The sequence below is a fragment of the Pelodiscus sinensis genome, chromosome 4 (assembly GCF_052426305.1).
Source record: "Pelodiscus sinensis isolate ZL-2025 chromosome 4, ASM5242630v1, whole genome shotgun sequence".
NCBI lineage: Eukaryota > Metazoa > Chordata > Testudines > Trionychidae > Pelodiscus > Pelodiscus sinensis.
Window position 1 is genome coordinate 99,855,224 of NC_143055.1, and position 22,116 is coordinate 99,877,339.

Here is a 22,116-nt window from a genome sequence, read left to right on the forward strand (position 1 = left end):
GGTGGTTTTTTTTAAACAACCTACCCTAGATGCAAGGTTGTGGCATTTAGGTCTTGTCATATACTTCTGCATCTGGTATCTGAAAGATGTCACAGTGCACTATGGAAATGGTAACCACTGATCACTATTTAAAATAATGGCATTCCTAACCCATCTTGTTTCTCTTTTGGTTTTCTGTATGCTTGTCGGGACAGTCAGCTTTTGATTATATGGAACTTAAATTCTTTAGGGGGGAAAAATCAAGAAAAGAAAGGGAAATTAATCACAAGTGGGTTAATATTTTTATTTTAAAACATTTGTATTCATTTACTTGCAGATACTTCCTCAAAGAAAGAAGTTCATCACTGAAAGCATGTGAGCTAGAGAAGTGCAGATGAATTACACATGCTCCCATACCATGAAAGACTGAGAGGCAGTGTGATGTTTCCTTGTAACTTTATTGTTCATTATTTTTGCTTATAGCCCCCATATCTGTCCAGTACATGTTATTTGTATCTGGGTGGTGGTGGTGATGGAGACACAGAATCTACACAAGGATCTTCAAGAACTGATTGAATTATCTGGGGAACCACCACTACCCTTCTTCCTTTTGTGGAAGTTGCTGCCCAGGCTGGCTATAGGGCTTGATAGAAACTTCTTATGATTCAATGTTAAATTGCTGTGGATTAAGAAGATGTTGCATCTGATTTGAATATAAAATGTTTAAGCACATTGATATTGTGATCCAGTGTAAGAATCACAGCCCACTTTATTTAAGTTCTGAAAATCATTTGTTGTGCCATTTTGAATTCTGCTCTCATTTCTTGGAATATATATTTATTGGAATGATAGGAGCACTTTAGAGAAGTGGCTGTCTACTACTGTGTTTGTACAGTACCTAGTATGAAGGTGGGCCATTTTTAGTTGGTCCTTAGGTGCTTCCGTAATAAACATTTTTACTAATTGGTTGACTGATAAAAATGGCAGTCCTACTCTTTCACAGTTTTTGTATAAAATTGTAATTGTGTTGCATGTTGTCCAATTTTCCATGGTAGACCCTGAACCTGCTCCCATTTAAGTCCTGTCCACTTCTTCCATTGATTTCTGTAACAGAAAGCTTGGGACTAAAGCACGCATAGGTTATTATCATAATTCTGTGTTTGTGCACATATTTGTGTCAATGGAATATTCATGGAAATATTCCACTGATTTATACTGATAGTGAAAACAAGTTTCTACTTCCAGAGGATTTTAATAATGAACAATGTAAACGTAATTGTCTGACCTTTTGAATTTGATAACACAACAACATTTTTAATTGAATAGTTCTGTTTAAACCATGCAACTTTATAGGAAATCATCATGTCAGATATTTGGCAAATACTGCATGATGTAATCTGCTTACAGTATAACTGCTCTCTCCCTTCATATATTTAAAAGCTTCAGAGGGGTAGCCGAGGTACTCTGTAACTGGAACAACTTAAATACTTTAGCAGCACCTTAAAGACTAATATCTATATGCTTTGTTAGCCTTTAAGGTGCTACTAGACTATTTGTTGTGTCTTTAGTTTTTCATATATTTAGTTGGAGAACAGTCCTAAGAATTCTATCAGAGCCACTACATAGGGGTAAGCCTTGCGCCTTAAACAGAAGATCCCATGAAACATCTAATGGATGTTCTTTGTAAATCAGTAGAAATTTCTAAGCGTGAGTCTAATTTCACACCACGCCTTCCTAAATTGTACCAAGGCAGAGTTTTCAAGTGGACCTACCAACCCTCACAGACATATACAGGAGAATTCCCACATTAATAACAATCCATTTTAATTTCCATTAATGTGCAAAGACTTTTGCATTAAAATAATAACCTTTGAAGATTAAATGTTTTCAGCAGTTGAATTCAGACCCAATGGAAAACAATCCCTGGGAAAAGATTTCTCTGCAATTAAATTAATTCCCCCAACCGCTTTGTTTTTTGCATTCAAGGAGACAAATCCCGCCTTATTTGGTCACGCAGACCAAGAGAAACATGACCAAAATCCTAAATTAACCATTCTCTAGAGAATAACTATTTTATCATGATTTTTTAGAAACCAGAGTTGCACTGCAACTTTGTCTGTGGCATAAAAGCCACAGATGAAAAAAAAAAAGTGTCCATTGAAGCTAGAGATGAGGAGCTCTGTCTCTCTGTATGGGTATGAAGCTGGCTTACAGACACTGTAGCAGCAAATAATTTAACTAGCAGACAACTCTTGATTAATGATTTGGCTAATAAGGGTGAGATCATGGAAAATGCTAATGCAATGCCTTAGGAAAATCCAATTATAATGTAACCTAATTCAATTCAGACTCTCAGCAGGTGACCAATGTTCTGAGAAGAATACCCCACGCTTGGCTGTAGTGAATGTTCAAAACAGACGAGCTTCTGTATATCTGGTGTTGCAGCCAACAAACCCCCATTTCATTCACTTCAGCCCTTCTATGAAGGTTGTGTCTTCTGTTTGTGAAACTTATTATATAGTTTGAGGAACCATTATCTGGCCTAAGCAGAGATGACTCAACATGAGTCATTCATACTAAGAAAACAGAGTTTGCAGTGCTAGTGCTAGCTCTACTTTTTTGGTATAGACATGGAGTTTTTAATGGTTGGTTGGCTAGGGCCTGATTTTGCAAACATTTACTTGAACAAATCCCAGTGAAGCTAATTGTGAGGCTTTGTTTCCAATATGGTGTGAGTGGGAGGAAGAGGCCTCTACCTTTTTGTATGCTGCTGCACATGTTCCTCAAATCCAGGTACTGTTTTCCCTCAATTAGTGTGGTCACATTAAAATAGCGTACACCAAAGAACCATTGTTGTTGTTTTTTCTGTTTGATAAACTCTGTGTGTCAGGGTGGGGAACATTTTTTGGGTTGGGGGGCCATGGATCCACAGAAAAATCATTCGAGGACCACGTACAAGTGGCTCCAGACTGAGAAGGAGACAGACATTCCCTCCATTTCCCTCGCACACCAGAGCCTTAGTCTTGGGGCTGGATCCAGGCAAGCCAGGGGTCTTATCCAGATTCCCCCAGTCCTGATTTAGAGTAAACCTACTGAGATTGATTTTCTGCAAAATTGTCTCCAGGTCCAGTCCTTCGTCCGGTCTGGATAACAGCTTCTCTTTCTTTAGACAATTATTCCACCTTTTATCAGATCTTCTGTTACTTTCAGTCAATAGTTTTCTTTCCCAATATCATCCTATTTCTCCATTTTTCACTTTCTCATTTAGTTTTCTCCAACTTACTTGTATTACATCAGTGGATATGGGGACCAAGCATACAATGAAAGCATGTGGCATACTTTTGTGGCAGGCTTTTTTTCAGAAAGGTGTCTGTTGGAAATTGCTTGATATGTTAGAATAAATTCGAGAGAAGGGAGATGAATGGGCAACATAAATAATTGAGTTAGTGTTGACATCTGGCAATAATAAAAAATTGCTAAAAAGTAATTTTCTTTTAATACTGAATAAAAAACTTTATTAGAATAAGGAAATGAGTATTCATCACTGAAACTACTACCTCTCTCTGCTTCACTGTAGAGCTGCTTCTTCACAATCTTTCTTAGCCCCCTCACTCTTCTCTTTCTGCATAAGAGTTAAAGAAACAGTGTACACACTTTCCAAATGCAGATAATAAATACAGCACACCACATGGGGCTGCAGTTTTATCAGGTATGTGTAATTATGTATTCTATATAATATTCTATACTTGAATACCTTGTGATGTGGTGTAAAAGTTTTCCTGGGCATAAACTTGTGATGGCTGTATTACTCATTGAATAATTTCCAGCCTTCACTTTAGGCTATACTGTAGTTTAGGGATGAAGAAATATTTTTGTCAGGTTAATTAAGAAGGGTGGGAAGTGTTTGAAGTTGCTTAGAAGTTCTGAATACTAAAATAGGTGTCTGGGGGTATAGATTAATGAAAAGAGCCTGGTCAAGACAGTGAAAGGCACCTGATATGTACAGTTTGTCTCATGAGTCTGCACACAGTAATGCAAATATGACAACCTACGTGGGCAGTTCTGCAAATGTGAAAAGAAAAACTTGAACCACTTTACTCTTCCCCCTTTGAACTCATTCATGGGTTTTCCTGCTTTCCACATCAGTCTACATAATGTCTTTAACATTTTTACCTGCTAAGCACCCTTTTCCTTCCTCCTCCCAATCTCCCTTTAAACCTCACTTCCAGGAATCTTCCTTTGCTCTCCTGCACCTGCACTGATCTTTATTCATGTTCTATCTTATCTATTTTAATCCATCTGGGTGCAGGGGTTTGAGCACCTTCTGGGATTGGGGCTTTCTACCTATTTGAAGAACAGAACTGGGTGGTATTCTCCATTGTGTAAAGTGTTATATTGCTATGTAAATGGCCATTAATTATAGCAAGAGTGCTTTCAAGCAGCTTAGCGACTAAGATCTTATTGTCTGTGAAAACAGTAATTTATTCTACCCAGTGAATTAAAAACGAGTTTACACATGAGTTACATAGGCATACTGGCAAAAAAAAATTCTATTCTAGGACCATGTTGTATAACAGCCATGAGTCTGAGGTGCTCTTGATGATACAAAACTTTGAGATACTAGGAGTATGAAGGCCATGTAAAAACTTTAGTGTAAACATTAGCAAGAGTTTGGCATCACATCAACACGATTTATGATAAATTAGAGCTCAGCCTCCTTAGCTCCTATTTGTTTCTTACCTTCCCTTGATAAGCGACAGGTTACACTGTTCAGCTCACCCTTCTCCCCACCCTGTAGTGCATTTACAATATGCCTTTACTTTGGTCAAAATAATCCTTAAGAGTATGTCTACACAGCAAAGTTATTTTGAAATAACAACCGTTATTTCAAAATAACTTTCCTAGCATCTACACAGCCAAACTGCTATTTCAAAATTAGTTTGAAGTAGCGGAACGTTTATTTTGAATTTGGTAAACCTCATTCTACGAGGAATAACACCAAATTTGAAATAGCTAGTTCAAAATAAGTGCTGTGAAGATGCTTATTTCAAAATTGGGGGCCTCCAGCCCTTCCCAGGGTGCCCTGGTGGCCACTCTGTGCACAACCAGGAAAACTTCCTCTCCTCTCCCCCAGCCCCGGAGCCCTTAAAGGGGTAGACTCTGGCCACAGTGCCTGTGCCAACTCCAGGCCTGCCAACACAGAGCCAGCAGTCACTGCCCCATACCCAGTAGCCCTACCATGAGCCAGGCAGACAGTGCCAGCCAGCCCTCCACTGCTCCCCAGGCCCAGTCCCCCAGCTCCCAAAAACCTGCCAGGGGCTGGAGAAGGCGGGCACCTTCCTGGTCCAGTGTGGAGATCATGGACCTGATTGAGGTTTGGGGGGAGGCCTCCAATGTCCACAATCTCCACACTAGATGGAGGAATGCGGCCATCTACAGGCGGATGGCCGACAGCCTGGCCACCAAAGGCCACATGCGCACCCAGGAGCAGGTACGCACGAAAATTAAGGAGCTGTGGCAGGCCTAAGCCAGGACTCCAGGGGGCAACTCCCAAACAGGGGCAGACACCTGTCCCTATTTTGATGCCTTGGACTGCATCCTAGGGGGGGCAGGACAGTCCGTTCATCGATCCTGGAGCAGAGGGATAGCTCAGTGGTTTGAACATTGACCTGCTAAACCCAGAGTTGTGAGTTCAACCATTGCGGAGGCCATTTAGGGATTTGGGGCAAAAATTTGTCAGGGATGGTACTTGGTCCTGCTGTGAAGGCAGAGGACCGGACTCGATGACCTTTCAAGGTCCCTTCCAGCTCTAGGAGATAGGCAAAGACCAGGGCATGGAGGAGGAGCTGCAGGAGCCCAGAGGGAGCGTGCCATGCAGACAGGACCCCTGAGCTGTCCCAGCAGACCCGTCACCACTGTCATCCGGGGAGGCAACAACATGTGAATGCCATCACTGTCCCCTTATTGGGGGGTAGGGAGGGAGACCAGGGACCGTACACATGGGCCTTGCTTACTACGGATCACACAACAACCTGTGCACTTGTGAGCATGTGCCATTCCACCCCTGGTCACGTGGCCCCAGCTGGCTGCTACACAGGGGCCTTGGACTGTTAGCCACATGCAGGTGTGAAGAGACATGACATTCTCCTGACCCCGGGGTGGGACACAGCAGAATGAGCTCCCTCCACAAGGCCATTCTACATAGAGGCAGGGGACATCTCCCTCCCCACCTCACCCACAGAATATGCAGCACAGGGGTACAGCACAGGGGCATGGGTGCAGTCTTGGGGCAGCTCCAACTCCTGGGGATAGCAGGACATTCTGAACGTGGCCTGTGTGCAAGCACATCAGCTCTGATGGTGCAAGGAACAGTCATCCTCACCTTGAGACAGGGGCTGGGCTTCACCCACCGTGTCTCCAGGGATAACAGACCACTTCTCTTGTTTCTCCACAGCTGCACCAGCTGGCACATGCTCCCACACCTGAGGGCTCTGCAGGACCACCCGTGCAGTGGAGGGGTACCAGCAGCAGCACCTGGGGGCACTGCAAGTCCTGCACCGCAACCTCCAGAACTGGGTGCAAGAAGACCTGGAGCTGCGGTGGGAGCAGCTTGCCCAGGGCCATAGCATCTGCCAACCCCTCTGCGGACCCTGGTGCAGAGCATGCTGCCTCCTGCCTCCCCAGCTACCGCTCCTCCTTCTCCCCCTCCCGCTTCTCCCTCCATCCCCTCCTTACCTTCCCCCCTCCCCCAGGGATGCTGAGGCCCCTGCATCCATGGTGCTGGGAGACAGTTAGCCCGGCGAGACTCCCACCCCAAACACTGAGCTTCCCCTCCCCCTTCCAGCTCTCTCTTCCCAGGTTTCCCCCTCTTTTCACCCACCCTCTCTCCTCCCTTCTCCCGCCTCCTTTCCCCAGTCTCACCAGAGTTTCATCCCCCCCCCCCAGTTTTGTAAAATAAAGACAGTCCGTGTTTATGAAAAAATGTGCATTTTATTTTACATCAGGAAAGAGGATGGGGGGGAGGTAAGTGGAAGGACGTGAGGGAGGAATGGGGCAAAAGCCCCCAAAGGGGCAGACAGGAGCCAAGGCCGGCTGCAGCAGCTGGTGCCCCAGGCGGAAGGCGCAATCGGTGCCCCCGCCTGCAAGGCCGTCAATGGCCATGACATAATCATCAGGCGCCATGACATAATCAGCAGGCCATGACATAATCATCACCCTAGGTGACTGCCGAGTCTGCCTATGCTTACGGGCTGCCCCTGGGGGTAGACCAGGGAGACTGTTAGTGCTCCTCGGGATGGAAGCTCTCCCGCAGGGCCTCCTGGATACTGAGAGCCCCCTGATGGATCTCCCGGATAGCAGCCTGCAGAAAGTGCAGCCAGGCTCGCTGCAACGCGTCCACGAGGAGCACCAGAGTGTCCAGGGGCAGCTCTGGCTCCATGTTGCAGAGTGCTGTGGTGTCCTGAGTGAGGGCAACCAGACCATGCAGAGACAAAATGCTTTGCTGTCCCTCATCAAGGTAGGCAAGCAAGCAGCGAAACCTAAGAACCGTCTGCCCGGCGGGGAGGGTGTCCCTTTAAGCACAAACCTCAGCTAGCCTCAGGCAGCAGCCATACAAAGTAACTCCTGACCTAATGCCTTGCTGGACCTGGTTCCATCCGGCCTTAAATGCGATTCAGCGTCCACTCAGTGTGGACATGCTATTTCAAAATAACAACACACTATTTCAAAATGCATTTTGTGTGTAGATGCGTTATTTCAAAATAACTTATTTAGAATTAACTATTTTGAAATAAGATATTTTGAAATAACGCTGTAGTGTAGACATACCCTAAAATTTTAAAATTCCTGTGAGATTTATTTAAACCGGAGCTCAGTATTCCAACTTCACATGAGAGATTTTTTTTTCCTCTTTCTGTAAATGGTAAACATTGTGTCTCTGATTTTGCAGATGCAAGTTGAAAGGTGTATAAGCCACTGTGGCAAAGTGGCAAAGTAATGTATTTTCTTGATTAATAAAACACACTCCCACCATAAGCTTTGGGTGGTGGTTAATTCTGTGTTTTCACTTACAGCAGCCACTGCCTCTGTTTCTTCTCCACCTGCCCCATAAATAGAGAACACCCAGGTGCTTCCTGTTTTGAGGATTCCTTGTGGGAGAGCAATGGGTCCATGCTGGTTACAGATCAAGAAATAAGCTCGTGGGGAAAGTTTGTGTGTATGGGAATGGAGAGGTCAGACAAGTGAAAGCAAACAAATTAGGTATGTGGTGAAGCACATTTATTAAAGCAATCTATCAATCAGTATGTGACATGAGACCTGTGGGCTTGAAAATGTGGATCAGAACTTTGTTGGTCCAATAAAAGGCAAGAGAATAAATTGACTATCCAGCTTTTCCAGGACTCATATGGCTGATGGCATTTCCCAAAGCTGATGGAAATGCACTTGGGCAGAGAGAAGGGTGATGTCATGGAGTAGACAGCAGGCTTCAGGTTATGTAGTAGAAGGATAGGTTATATTTCCAAGGGAAGGATAACTCTGCTTTTGGTACCTCATCACTAGTCCATGATATCACTCAGTTATTTTCATGGATTAGTTGAGTCAGAAAAGGTGCTCTCAGAGGGCATGTCTATACTGCTTATTGTGAACAATTTAAATAGCAGCCATGTTAAAAATGTCACTATGGATAATTTCTACAGAGGCAGTGAGGCATTGTGGGAGCATGGGTGAAGCTGAGGCAGAGTATTCAGTGAGTGCAGGAACAATATTTGGAGTAAGGGTGCTGAGCTGAACTGCCTCCTCACCTCATCCTACAGCAGGGCTGGGAGCTGGGACCCTGCAGGGACTCCGGCCAGGACCCCCAGCCTGGCAGCTGGGTGGGACCCCACAGAGGTATCTGAGCTCCTGCATGTGCAGATGGCAGCTGAGTGGAACTCAGAGCTGGAAGTAAAGCTCCTGGGCATAAAGGGGCCCAGTGGCTGGGACCTCGGTGCTAAGAGCATGTGGCTGGGATGCCCCAAACCCGGGGGTACTGTAGTACCCCCCACACACTGCTACTTCAATGCTTATGAGACTATTAGTGCTGTGTATCTATTTTAGCCTGATAGACAATTGATTCAGGACATGGGGTGGGGTTTTTAAACTAAAATAAAACAGATAAAAGTCTACAAGACAGGAATATCCCTGTTAACCAGGATTGTGTATTAACATATATCTGTCAAGCCATAAAAAATATATTGCCGGCAAAGTGCCAGTTACTCTGAATGTGCTATGAATTTAATAAGTGCTCCCATGGAGAGGCTTTGACAGGGCCACTACTGACAAAATTTCCATCAATTCCCACTGTTCCACAGATGCTTATGACAGTGTCCAGTTTTCTCACTCCTTTCTCTAAAGCCTTTTACTTTGTAGTCACAGCAAACCATCCCTTTTACATTTTATGAGTCAATTGAGAGTTGTGAGAAGTGGAATTCCCATGTGCAGGGGGCTTGGAATGCTATTGCTTTGCTGACAAGAATCTTCCCCCCCCCCTTCAAATAATTGAACCCTGATTTAATACAAGTTTTCACTTTAGCGAGTGAAAACTTTGAAGCCATAAAGCCCTTGCAACCCATTTTTAGTCAAGTGTTACCATTAAAGCACAGATAAAGCAAACAGGAGAGCAAACAAAAAAACTTTCTGTGGTGGCAAGGGTAGGGGGCTGCTGGTAGGAAGGTGAAATTCCTTGCAGCTTTCAAGTTTTCTGTGAACCAAATCCATATTATGAAAATCTAATTAGCTCAACAGCACTAGCTTGTTTCTCACCATCATTGTGAGTCGGGGTATTTTTAATAGCCTGTCTAACTTTTGAACTTGCTGGACCTTTCCATGATCGCCAAAAAGAAAATGACTAATACATAATGTCCATTGATTAATGCAAATTATATAAGTCAATACTGTGCATTGTATGTATAATACAAAGGGTTTTCAGGACCTCTAAATAAATGCTACTCATTCTGACTCATCTTTGTTTAGAATATTTGGCCCAGCCTGTACATTTCTATTGAAGGGATATTTGTTTCTATTAAACTCTATAGACTGTTTTAAAGATTTTATTGCTTATTCTCTTAAATCCTATTGTTTATAGACACCTGTTCACATTCTATATTGATTTTTATCGCTATTAAAGTCTGTGTGACTTCTCCATACACACATGCAAAAAAACGCATGCACATAGCTCAAGTACTTTGATACTATCATGCATGTGTGCAAGTTGTGGGTTGCATGTACGTATGAGCAGAATCCCCATTTCTGCACAAACTGGATATTTGCATTTCTACATTATGTGCATTCATGCCCTTATTTAGATTTGTGCCTTACAAACAAACACGTAAGCATACACATGATATTTTCCCAATTGTACATGTGGTATTTCCAAAACACACCACTTTTCATGGTCCATAATTTGACTAAGAGCAGCTATCCAGCAGTCTACCATGGAATAAGGATTACCAACAGGAATGTTAATAAGAGGCTGCTCTTTCTTTACTGGCCCCATTCACAGAACATGGTTACTAAAAGTTTTCATAGTCATATGCCAAGGGCCAGTATCCTCTGTCTCCAGGGGCTAGTGTTGTAGTAAAGAAAGTGAATAAGATTTGTTTAACCCCATCGAGCTCCAGCTTCATCAGGCCTCAGCCAAAGCAGTGCCAAGGCAAAACTTTCACCCTCTCACAATATTTTCTTTTTTGGGCTAATGGTATCTCCATAGCCAGAGTTTCAAAATTCTGGCTACTAGCTTTTCTTTTTCATCTGCTGTTTACTTTACAATAATAAAACATCAGAGTGGGGAAGGACTCTGCCACAAACTGGTCTCCCCAGTAAGAAACATCATAGAAGCATTCTCCTCTTCAGACTCACTTCCATAACTATCCACATCAAGTAGTTATTGGTTATCCCCAGAAGGCCTACTGCAAGTTTTGTGTGATGACTTCTTTCCAGAACCATTCTGCTGCTCTGGTCCAAAGTCATAGATTGTCTCCTGTGGGCAACAGGAGATTCCTATGTACTATGTTTATTTAATCCTACCTTCTCTCAGGCATGATCTTGTAGACCAGAAGAGTTCCTTAATTTTCTATCATAAGATAAGGCAGTGCCTTCTTTATGTCTGCTACCACGTGTCTGCCTCAGCCGAACTCTGTTTCCTATCTCATTACTCTAGCATCATGCTGGTGGAAGTTTCTAAGGGCTCTTGTGGACCCGCGGCAGAGCAAGGCAGCAAGCATTTCTTAATTTTTCTCTTAAAATGGCAACATTGTGATGCTGAATCTCATAACTATCTCTATGTTCTGCTTTGTCAAAGCATGAATCTGTGGATGATCATGGATCTTGCACAAACATCAAGAAAGGCAGACAGTGGCATCATTCTTTGTGGCATTGGTTGCATGCACCAAAAATGGAATATGCTGATTCCAATTTGATTTCTGTTCCAGTCACAAGATCCTTAGTATATTCCAACAGACCTAATTAAACTCTTCTGACTGAGAATGTGTTTGTGGGTGTTCAGGGGTTGTTCTGGACTTAATTTCTGCCATTTTTTTGAAGATGACTTTCAAAATCCCTTGCTTAGTCAGAGTATATCCAAGCTAAAAATTCATTCACTGAAAAGTATTTCTCCCACAGCAATGGGGGTGGCTCTCTGGCCTTGGGTTGGATATGCCTGTTCATCCTGAGTATAATAATTACTACAAGAATTGTCAGTTGTCTGCTTCTAGAGGAAGGATATTAAAACACACCACATCCAAAGGTCTGTTGCTGGTAATGTTCTCCAGACACACAGCTTCAGTGAGTAGTTTTCCTTTGAACCCATTGAGAACATGTCTCACATTTCCTGCAAATGCCCTTATCCTTCCAGGGCCAGCAGAACCTACTCCAAATAAGTTCCAGGGTTCTCTCCATTCCAAATGTTCAGGTTTGTTATGCAGGGCTTTCATGGCAAGAGCTCGCCTCTTCCTTGGCTACACTAGGGCTACGTCTAGACTGGCCCCTTCTCCAGAAGAGGCATGCAAAGCAGGCAAGTCAGAATAGGGAAATCCACGGATAGACGCTCTTTTCCCACGGCTTTTCCCCAAGCCGGAAAAAAAGCGGCGGCCATGTTTATTTAAATCCCGTGGGGGATATTTAAATCCCCCGCGGATTTCCCTATTCCAAAGTTAGAAATTAGCATGCCTCTTCCGAAGAAGAGGCCAGTCTAGACGTAGCCTTAGTAGTTTTGCTGAATTTGTAAAGGGTCTGATGTTAAGTTGGTGCAGCTCTCTCTTGATCAACTTTACTTTGCTCCTTTCTCTCAATAACAGTTTACCTACTAGATAATTCTGACTGGATTCTGTGCCTTCTTTTTAGTAGTCACAGTGTCCAGGACACACTGATTACTAAACAGGGTCATAATATTTCTGTTCAACGAGCTTTGTGGGTTTCTTAGTTTTTTACTTGCCTTCCTTGTCTTCTTGCTGAGCTGGTATTCCCAGGCCATCACTCAATGGCTTCACAATAATAGTGTCATTCTTCACAGATCTGCAATAGTAGCCACTAAATCATAGAAAGGGCTTGAGGTCTATGTAATTTTGTGGGTACAGCTATGTAAGTGTGTGTCTCTATTTTATCAGAATCTGTACCTGTACCTTTCTAAGACACAACATGATCCACCTATTTGCCTGATCCCCTGCAGAACTGGCATTTATCAATGAATAGCTTCCATCCATAGGCTTGCAACAGGTCTAATGCTATTAGAAATCTTTCTTCACCTTCCTCCAGAGCCCTACAACTGAGTATCTTGCAACACTGAGCTGCAACAATGGAGACTGATCCAACAGAACAAGGTTAAGAGGCTAATGGAACACTTTCAGGGGACACACCCAAAGCTTCTGTGACATATCCTTGAAGACTGTGACCCTAGGTGACTTATACTGTAAATGATTTTTACTCCTTCCATAGGAATCACAAGCAGCTCTGTTTCATGTGGGTGACAGGACACTTTATCAAATCTGTATAATTTCTCCCTGATTGGTACAGAATTTGTACCAACCTATCCAAAGCATATACCCATCTCTGCTCTATAGCATCCAGCCTGGCACTTGTTAAGACTTAAGTCAGTAAATTGTTGTCCATCCATATCTAAAATTGAACAACATGGAAAGAAGCTTGAAATTGTAAGCTCAAGAATTCCAGCTTGTGATTGGAGGATTGAGTCTCACTATCAGAATCCACAGTAGGCAACAGTAACAGTGCTTTTGCTTTCCTATTATTACAATGCTTCCAAACTAGCATCAGCTTGTAAAATAAAAGGCTTCTTTGGTTCAGCAAAGACTAGGACTGGGGTGTGAATTGAGGAGTTGATAATCTCCTGAAAGGCCTGGTCTCATTTCACCAGTTCCCAAAGGATTTCCAGGGGACATAATGTTTCTGCTTGAGAAGATTTGTGGATTTCTTAGTTTTTGACGCGTTTCCTTTTCTGCTTGTGGGGCTGGCATTCCCAGGTAATCATTCAATGGCTTCATAATAATAGCATAATTCTTCATAGAATCTTAGAAAGGTCTTGAGGTCTATGTAATTTTGTGGGCACAGCCATGAAAGTGTGTGTCTCGATTTTATCAGAATCTGTACCTATACCTTTCTAAGACACAACATGATCCACCTATTTGCCTTATCCCCTGCAGGACTAGTATTTATCAATGAATAGCTCCCATCCATAGGCTTCTAACAAGTCTAATGCTTTTAGAAGTCTTTCTTCATCTTCCTCCAGAGTTCTTCCAAGCACAATCAGGATATCCAAATAAACTAATGCATGCAGCAAATTCATGTCTCCCACAAATTTCTTTGTGACATTTTAAACATGGCAGATCCTCAGGTATGCATTTGGGCACACAATGAACTTGATGGAAACCCTAGAAGCAAATGAATGTTCTCGTCTCTTTAACATCTAGTCCTAGCTGTTAAAAAAAAAATCTGTATAGAACTGTCAAAGTCCACCCAGGCACTCCCAGACTAATACACACTAGGGCTGTGTCTAGACTGGCAAGTTTCTCCGCAAAAGCAGGTGCTTTTGTGGAAAAACTTGCCAGCTGTCTACACTGGCCGCTTGAATTTCGACAAGAACACTGATGATCTCATGTAAGAAATCAGTGCTTCTTGCGGAAATACTATGCTGCTCCCGTTCGGGCAAAAGTCCTTTTGCGCAAAAGGGCCAGTGTAGACAGCTGAGATTTGTTTTCCGCAAAAAAGCCCCGATCGCGAAAATGGTAATTGCGGCTTTTTTGCGCAAAAGCGTGTCTAGATTGGCCACAGATGCTTTTCCGCAAAAAGTGCAGAACTTTTCCGTTAAAAGCGTTTGCGGAAAATCATGCCAGTCTAGATGTAGCCTAGGTGTTCAGTAATACCAGGTAAGCGCCAAACTCTACAGAAGTTGCTTAGAAGTCACGCCACTCCATAGTGATTCTAGGACACAGTGCTTCAAGGAAGGAAGCCTGCTAATTATATTCCATAAGGGATGTCACATATGCACCTCCCTGTGGTTAGATGGCTTGGTAGCCTTGGAAGGGCTACAGTCCAGCCTTCTTTCTGTCCATTGTGAGTTGAATTGCACTGCAGAGGTACTAGCAGGGAGTTGTATAATAACACAGCAGAGCTCAAGATCTGCAGTCGTGGCTGGCCCCTGACTGGATGAGTGGAGAGCTTCTTGTATTCTTCCCATTCCTCCTACCCCCATTTCTTTTGGTATGCCCATATATAGGCCAACCATAATTTGACCCTGAATATGATGTCAGGATTCAAACCCTAGGCTGCAAGAAAAGAAGTAAGTTTCAGATCCCACCTTTGCTGAGAAGAAAGCTCTCACTCTTAGGCTGTGTCTAGACTGGCCAGTTTTTCCGGAAAATCAGCCGCTTTTCTGGAAAAACTTGCCAGCTGTCTACACTGGCCACTTGAATTTCCGCAAAAGCACTGACTTCCTACTGTAAGAAATCAGTGCTTCTTGCGGAAATACTATTCTGCTCCCGTTCAAGCAAAAGTCCCTTTTGTGCAAAGCTTTGGCACAAAAGGGCCAGTGTAGACAGCTGAGATTTGTTTTCCGCAAAAAAGCCCCGATCGCGAAAATGGCGATCGGGGCTTTTTTGTGGAAAAGCACGTCTAGATTGGCACGGACGCTTTTCCGCAAAAAGTGCTTTTGCGGAAAAGCGTCTGTGCCAATCTAGATGCTCTGTTCCGAAAATGCTTTTAACGGAAAACTTTTCCATTAAAAGCATTTCCGGAAAATCATGCCAATCTAGACGCAGCCTTAAAGTAAACTGATTCAGTTAGTCAGAATCAGAGCTAGCCCCCACCCCTAACTTGATTTACAAGAATGGAGGTTGGTTGTAGCTCTGTACAAAACATTACAGTTTTATTCCAAAAGTTTGACTCCACAGTAACTTAATATAGCTTTGAACTATACAATGCAGGGAAAAAATGCTGGTTTTACCATCTTAATGTAAATGAAACAAGCACAGAAACCATTTCCTTAACTTGTAGAATCTTTTTTTTAAACTTTCTTTTTATTTTGCAGTAGTTTGCATTTGACATTGGGCAGTACTGTCTTTGTATTTTATTTTATTTTGTCTCTGTTGCTGCCTGATTGCATACATGCTGTTCCAAATGAGGTTGACCAATCCATTTGTAGTTCTGAGGTTCTACTATTCCTGGAAATATTAGAGCCCACTTCAGCTTTCCATTATTTTAATTTTAAAGGATGTTTGTTGCGAGGACAAGGTGAGACACTCTGAAAGCTCCTTGAAAATGTAACCAATGCAAACCTTTTGTTGAGGAGGAAAGCTGGTTGCTGATTTTTTGAGAGATAAATATTTGTTGTAATTCAAATTCCCTTTTATAGCCTGGGATGCAGTGTTTCCCCCTCATTTGGCCTGACAGGGTTAAGGCAGGCCAGAGGGGCCAATTAGCCTATTAAGCAGCAAGCTGGGGGGGATTAAGAGGGCAAGAGAAGCCTTAATTAGAATAAAGTCATCTGTGCAGGAACAGGTGGGGCCTATATAAGCCAGGAAGCTGGCAACAGCTGTAACTGCTGGGAAAGGCTATAGTTGCTCCCTGGAAAGCGTGAGAAGCTTTTGAAGGCTGCAGAAATGGGGAGATTGTAGTTGCTCCCTCAGAGGAGGGAGCAGTGAAGCTGGCAGACCCAGAGAAGGAAGGGGGAGCAGGTTTGGAAAGGGGTCAGGAAAATACAGCAAGGTACAGGGTTGAGTCAGCCTTGGCTACTGACTAGAGGATGCATGAGCCAGAACTTGGAGTAAGGGCCGGCCTGGGTTCCACAACCCCAGGTGGGGGCCGTACCTAGGCAAATTGCCTGAGCCTGGTTAGGGAAAATACTCTTTTTTTCCCTCCTGCAAGATCAGTAAACCACAACAGTGACCTGGCTGAAGGGCTGAGTCATCAAGAGGCTGCAGCAGCAGCAGCTCCTGGAGCAAGAGAGGGACTGTAGAGAGAGAGGTGGAACAGGAATGGCTTGCAGCCCCAGGGAGATGCCTCCCCCTTGTGAGCTATTTGCCAGAATGCCTAGGAAGAGGCACCATAACTGGCGTGAGTACAGCACTGTCTCACAGTGTACAGCAGGGCTGCCCTTTGGGGACTCGGGAATCTGGGGGCCAGAGTCACTTGATCTGGGTGAAGAACCTCACTGCTGTGAGAAACACAGCTGCTACCGGTGAGACTAAAGTTATGGCAAGCCTGTCACAATGAGGGTAGCTCAACAATAGGAGGGCTGGTGAGACCTGCTGAACAGGGTATGGACCAAAGAGAAATAGAATGCCTGCATTTTAATCCCAGTTTTGATATGTACTCTGTCTACAGCCTTGTTCCTGGAATTTAATCTTTCCTACACTGTAAGATGCATAGTATAATAACAATGATGTTTCCTGTCTAGTTCTGACAATAAACGAACAGGTGCTCATAGTCCTGAGAAGGTGCTCTGACATGCCTGCAGTGGCTTCCTGGTTTTGGCGTATTTGACTAGTTCTCCCTTGCAAAACATTTTTTAAAGGTTGGTGTGTTTATATGGACCCCAGAACTTGCTGCTTAGACCCCAATTCTGCAGCAGGTAGTTTGAGACACATGAAAATTCTTGCATGTGTATTTTTATATTAAAATAGATTAATTGGTTAAATGTTGGGATGTCCCAAAGAATCATTTTGACAACCGTCTTCAAAATCCTCAGGCCTAGTGGTGCTTACAATGGACAAATGTTGGTTATGTTTGTTGGGTGTGACTGATCAGGAGGCAAACAGATCAAGCACTAAAGATTGTTTCATTGGCCTGTCCAATATGTGTACAAGGGTTACTCTATGCAGAGCCAATCTGAAGTAGATTATTCCAGTTTTTCCAGGCTTTTAGTTCAAAAGAGTCTCTTGCTTCTCCCACTTATCTGGTTTGCCTGATTTCCTGTACTCCTGCGACTGGTATTGTAAAAATGAGGAAGGCTTGAATATGTTTATCCTGGCCATTCCTTGCTGGTCTTTAGGACTTTAATTGAAGGCCTATCAACATAGGTTTTCTAGTATCTTTAGGAATAACCATAATACCTCCAGTTCCTTCTCCAGTTTCTCTAACTGCCCATCTTCTAGCCCTGCTCACTCTTAAAGATTTCCAAATTAAATCTGTGTTGAATGTCCTCTGATGTGCTGTGAAGCTTCCACCAGGAAAGTGTAAACAGAATTTCTATTTTGTTCTTTATTAGGGCATGTCTAGACTGTTTTATTTTTGGAAGAGGATATGCAAATTCCAGGGATTTGCATATCCTCTTCTGAAAATAAAACATAGTCTAGATGTACCCATAAACATGAGGGGGCTACACCCTCTGCTTGCTACATTCCCCCCCTTCACCTCTCTCCTCCTCCCTCCCCACACACACACACACTCCATGCCCTGGCTGCTTTTGCTTGTCCTAGAGAGCTTGTTCACACTGAATACATCATTCTGTTGCCCGGCAGGAACATACTGTCATCCGGCAGGAAAACTTTTTTATCTATAGAGAGATTAATAATGTGGAAAAAATCACATTAACAGTGTTTACTAACTATACAGAAACGTGCAAGGCCAAGTTATGTGCATCTTGTTGCTCTGGCTAACTTGTGGTGGCTCCTATAACAGGAGTTATCAACTTCATTGCACCATGGTTCTCGTCTGACAACAGAAATTACAGGCATCCCCCAACTTGTGATGGGATTGGTTACTGGGGAAGTATTGCAAGTCAGGGGCATTGTATATCAAACCCTCATTTATGATAGGTGCTGTGTGCTGTTGTAAATGAAGTCAGGGGAGGCAAGTTGGGGGTTTTCAGCCCCTTCTGTACTTACAAAAGTGGTTGTAAGTATGTGTGTGTGGGGGGGGAGTGTCGGAATTCGAGTGGTCACATGTCAGGGGTTTACTGTACTTCACAACCCAGGGGAAGGAACTGAATCTTAGCCCACTCAAAACCCACTGCCCTGAGGGGGAGGAGACACAAGCCCCACTGCTCTGGACTGGGGGGCCAAAGTCAAAACTTAAGGGCTTCAGCCCCAAGCATGACGCCTTCAACCTGAGTCCTGAAGCTCTTGGAATTTGGCTTTCGTCATGGGCTGAGTCTTGGGCTTTGGCCCCTGAAAGTCTCAGCCAGCCCTGGAAACCCCTTTCAAAAGGGGTAGTGACCTACTTTGGGGTGTTGAGGCACAATTTGAGCTCAATGCTCACACTGAGCTCTACTAGAGATCTCTGGAAACTATTTAAAGGGTTACCACTCTATTCCTATACATTACATTCTGTAACCAAGAAAAGATTTCTGGTGGGTATCCAGGGAGTTTAATTTTTCAAGTTTTGACGCTATTGTAAATTCTTTGGATTTACACATGTAAACACATGGCCAATAAAATCAGTGAGGTTTTTTCCCAATGTAGAATTCATTTTTTTCACCTTCTGCATTGGCTTTTAACTTCCATTTGCTTAATACCGGAAGTACAGATCTTTGAAACAGCTTTGTAATTAGACTTAGCAAAATATCTGTAATAGTAACTAAACACTGAATTAATATTCTATCACAGACATTAAAACTATGGCAACAGTCTTGAGAACTCCAGGAATTCCTCTGGAATATCAGACTCTTGTATTTATTCATTAGGTGATTGTTATCCTGCGAAGCTGAATTTTAGAGGCCAGAATAGGCAACTGGAATCAGGAGTCCACTCCCAATTGTCACTGACTTGTGTTACCTGAAGCAAGTAACTGACTATCTCATTTTCCCCATCCCTGCTTTCACAGGGAAGTTGTAAAGTGTATAATATTTGCAGAATGCTTTAAGATCTCTGTATAGGTTCTCATATTTCATAAAGAGGGAGAGGTTTTGTTTTTGTTTTTTCACTGAGCCTATTTGTGACTTGGTCTTCCAAGATATAATCGTTTAGGTGGTGGGAATGTTTATATATACAATTTCAAGGTTCATGTTAAATGAGAGCACAAGCTCTGAAAAGAAAGCTACATTTTTGTATAACTACTAACAATTTAAAATAAGACTTTAAGGCTCAGAGCTATCTATTTTCGTGGGCTTAGAGTTGTTCTTATGACAAAATCCTTCTCTCAAAAAAATCAGACCGTAAAATTATCAACTGTATTGTGGCCAGAATCTGGCACTTAGGAAAAAAAAGTGCTACTTTGTGCTATTTTAACCTTTTATGATAACCCACTAGATGGAGCTGTTGTTTTGATGGACAAAGGTCTTCTGAGAAAGTTGTTAGAAAAGCTTATAAAATAGGCTCTATAACAGACCTTCCCTGAATGTTTCGTGTCACAGAGCTAAACTGGATGACAGCTCTGCCTTTCAGAAATGCTTGCCTTTCATGGACAACTCTGTTGGTGTTAAACTTTCATATTTGAAAAAGAAAGGCTTTTCTGTAGCCATCCTTATTTGTCTGCTTCAACCCTCTTTTTGATCTTTTAATCTTCAGTTGGTGGGGGGGGGGGGGCGGATGCTGAAGAGATTGTTCATTCTTTCTCAATCCTTTTCTCCAATGCTCTGTTCCTCCCCCCCCCCCCCCCCCCCGTGGATTTAACTACAGTTTAAAATACCTTAGTTATAAAACCTAACTAAAATCTGTGCACTGAGAAGTTTGCCTAATGGGTCAGAGAAATATGCCATTGGGAAAGAAGAAAAGGAAATAACCTTAAGTTTACAGTGTTTCACAAAGCTATTCAAACTGTAAAGTGTGGGAAAGAAAACAAGGATTAAGTGTGATTTGTCTATTAGGCACGTTTGTCAACTTTTTTCCAAAAGAATATTATTGTGTACTTAAAAATCACAGATGCATTTACCTGCATAGAATGTGCGGCGGTACAGTGGCATTGGTGTGGGAATGTCAGCTCACAGAACTGTTCCAAACTTTTTTAGAAGTACACTCCTCATACATGTAATCAAACCACTAAAATTCATTACTGGTTAGTGTAAACAGTTTGCCTGTGAAGGTGTTAAACTTATCTTGTTGCCTGCACCACCCATGTTGAAGATTACACATTAAACTCCTGAGAGCATGTAATGACCTACCCTAAGAGTACTTCACCCCTTTCAGATAAAGGGGAATGTGTATACAACATTCTAAGGCTATGTCTACACTGGAGGCTTCTTACACAAGAACATCTTGCACAAGGGTTCTTGTGTGAGAAGTCTTGCGCAAGAAAATGTCCACACTGCCATGTGCGAGCTATGCTTTTGTGCAAGAACGCCCATGGCAGTGTGGACGTTCTCTTGTGCAAGAAAGCTCTCATGGCCATTTTAGCCATAGAGATTTCTTGCGCAAGAAAACCCTGCAAAGCGTCCACACTGCCCTCTTGCTCAAGAGCTCCTGTGCAAGAGGGCTTACACCTGTTATAAAAGTGTAGCTCTTGCGCAAGAAGACTTTTCTTACCACGCTGTACTGTAAATCTTCTTGCGCAACAGCAGGTGGGCAGTGTGGACGGCTTTCCAGAAGATCTGCCATTCTTGCACAATAACCCACCAGTGTAGACATAGCCTAATAGGATAGTCCGGATATACTGGCTTCTAATATCAGTGGAGTTGCTCTGGGTACTTGAGTAGAATTTGAACAATTAGTTCTTAGGATTATTTAGGCATGGAGTTTATATAGGCAAACAGTGTTTCATCTTTCTGTTGACCATGGGATCAGTTAAATTCTCCTGGAACCTAGAACAGACCAAGTGCCATTCAGATTGGGATTACAGCAGTTGGCTGTGTCTTATCGGTACCAAATGATTCTCCTATAAGTAGCTTCTACCTCATTTGAAGCCAACTAGAATGAGTTTTCTAAAACTGAACACTGTTAAACACAAATTCCAAAGTTCAAAATTAAATAAAGCCTCTTTCTCTAGCCCAGTATTCCAAAAGAGGATTTCCAGAACATGGAAAGTTTGGAAACATACAGAGCAGGCTATGCATGAATCATCCCAGCTTCTCTATAAATCTTTCATCCATGATACTTTTATAAGAGCAGCTCTCCTTTAATTTATAACATGTCTCCATTTATTTTTCCTCTCTAATTTTGGATGTCAGGCAATAACATGCTAATTTTCAAAAGGAAAAATAGTAAATTCCTGTTGTGTGGGGAAAGTGTGATGCAAAGCCAACATTTCTGAGAGAAATGAAAAGTTTCGACCATGTAGTGAACCCTATACAAAGCACCAGGGTTTCAAAAGCACTAGGGGCCAGATTTAAAAATATTTAGGCACCTAATGGGATTTTTCAAAAGCACCTAGGCACTAAAATGAGTTGATTTCAATGGTGGTTGGGCAGCTACATACTTTTGCGAATAGGATCTAAAATCTTTAAAAAGCAGGCCCTTGCTGATCTTCTATGGTATTTGTTTGTAATGCTTTTCATTCTTAGGGTTATATCAGTTTGAGATGTTGCAGTCAGATGCTCCTCATAACCACTAGAAGCGGTTGATTTGATTCTGTACTTGTGCCTTCAGTTCAATCTTACAACAATAGCTTCAGCTTTTCCAGTAATGCCTATGCTGAAATTTGCTAACTGGTATGTGCTTTCCTGCACAAATGAATGCATAGCGCGCGCACACTAAATGTTGTAATTAATTGTTGCACCAC

General features: G+C 42.8%; 1 protein-coding gene across 2 annotated transcripts in view; it reads left to right on the forward strand.

The window, feature by feature from the left end:
• Positions 1-3,689, forward strand: part of TNIP3 (TNFAIP3 interacting protein 3) — a 37,875-nt gene extending 34,186 nt beyond the window's left edge. The window contains exon 10 of one of the 2 annotated variants that reach the window (XM_089778011.1): positions 317-3,689. In XM_089778011.1, coding sequence (XP_089634137.1) covers positions 317-348 — 32 coding nt within the window. In that variant the 3' untranslated portion in view covers positions 349-3,689. The remainder of the gene's footprint in view (positions 1-316) is intronic. The other variant, XM_006125584.5, reaches the window with a different exon arrangement.
• The last annotated feature ends 18,427 nt before the right edge of the window (positions 3,690-22,116 follow it).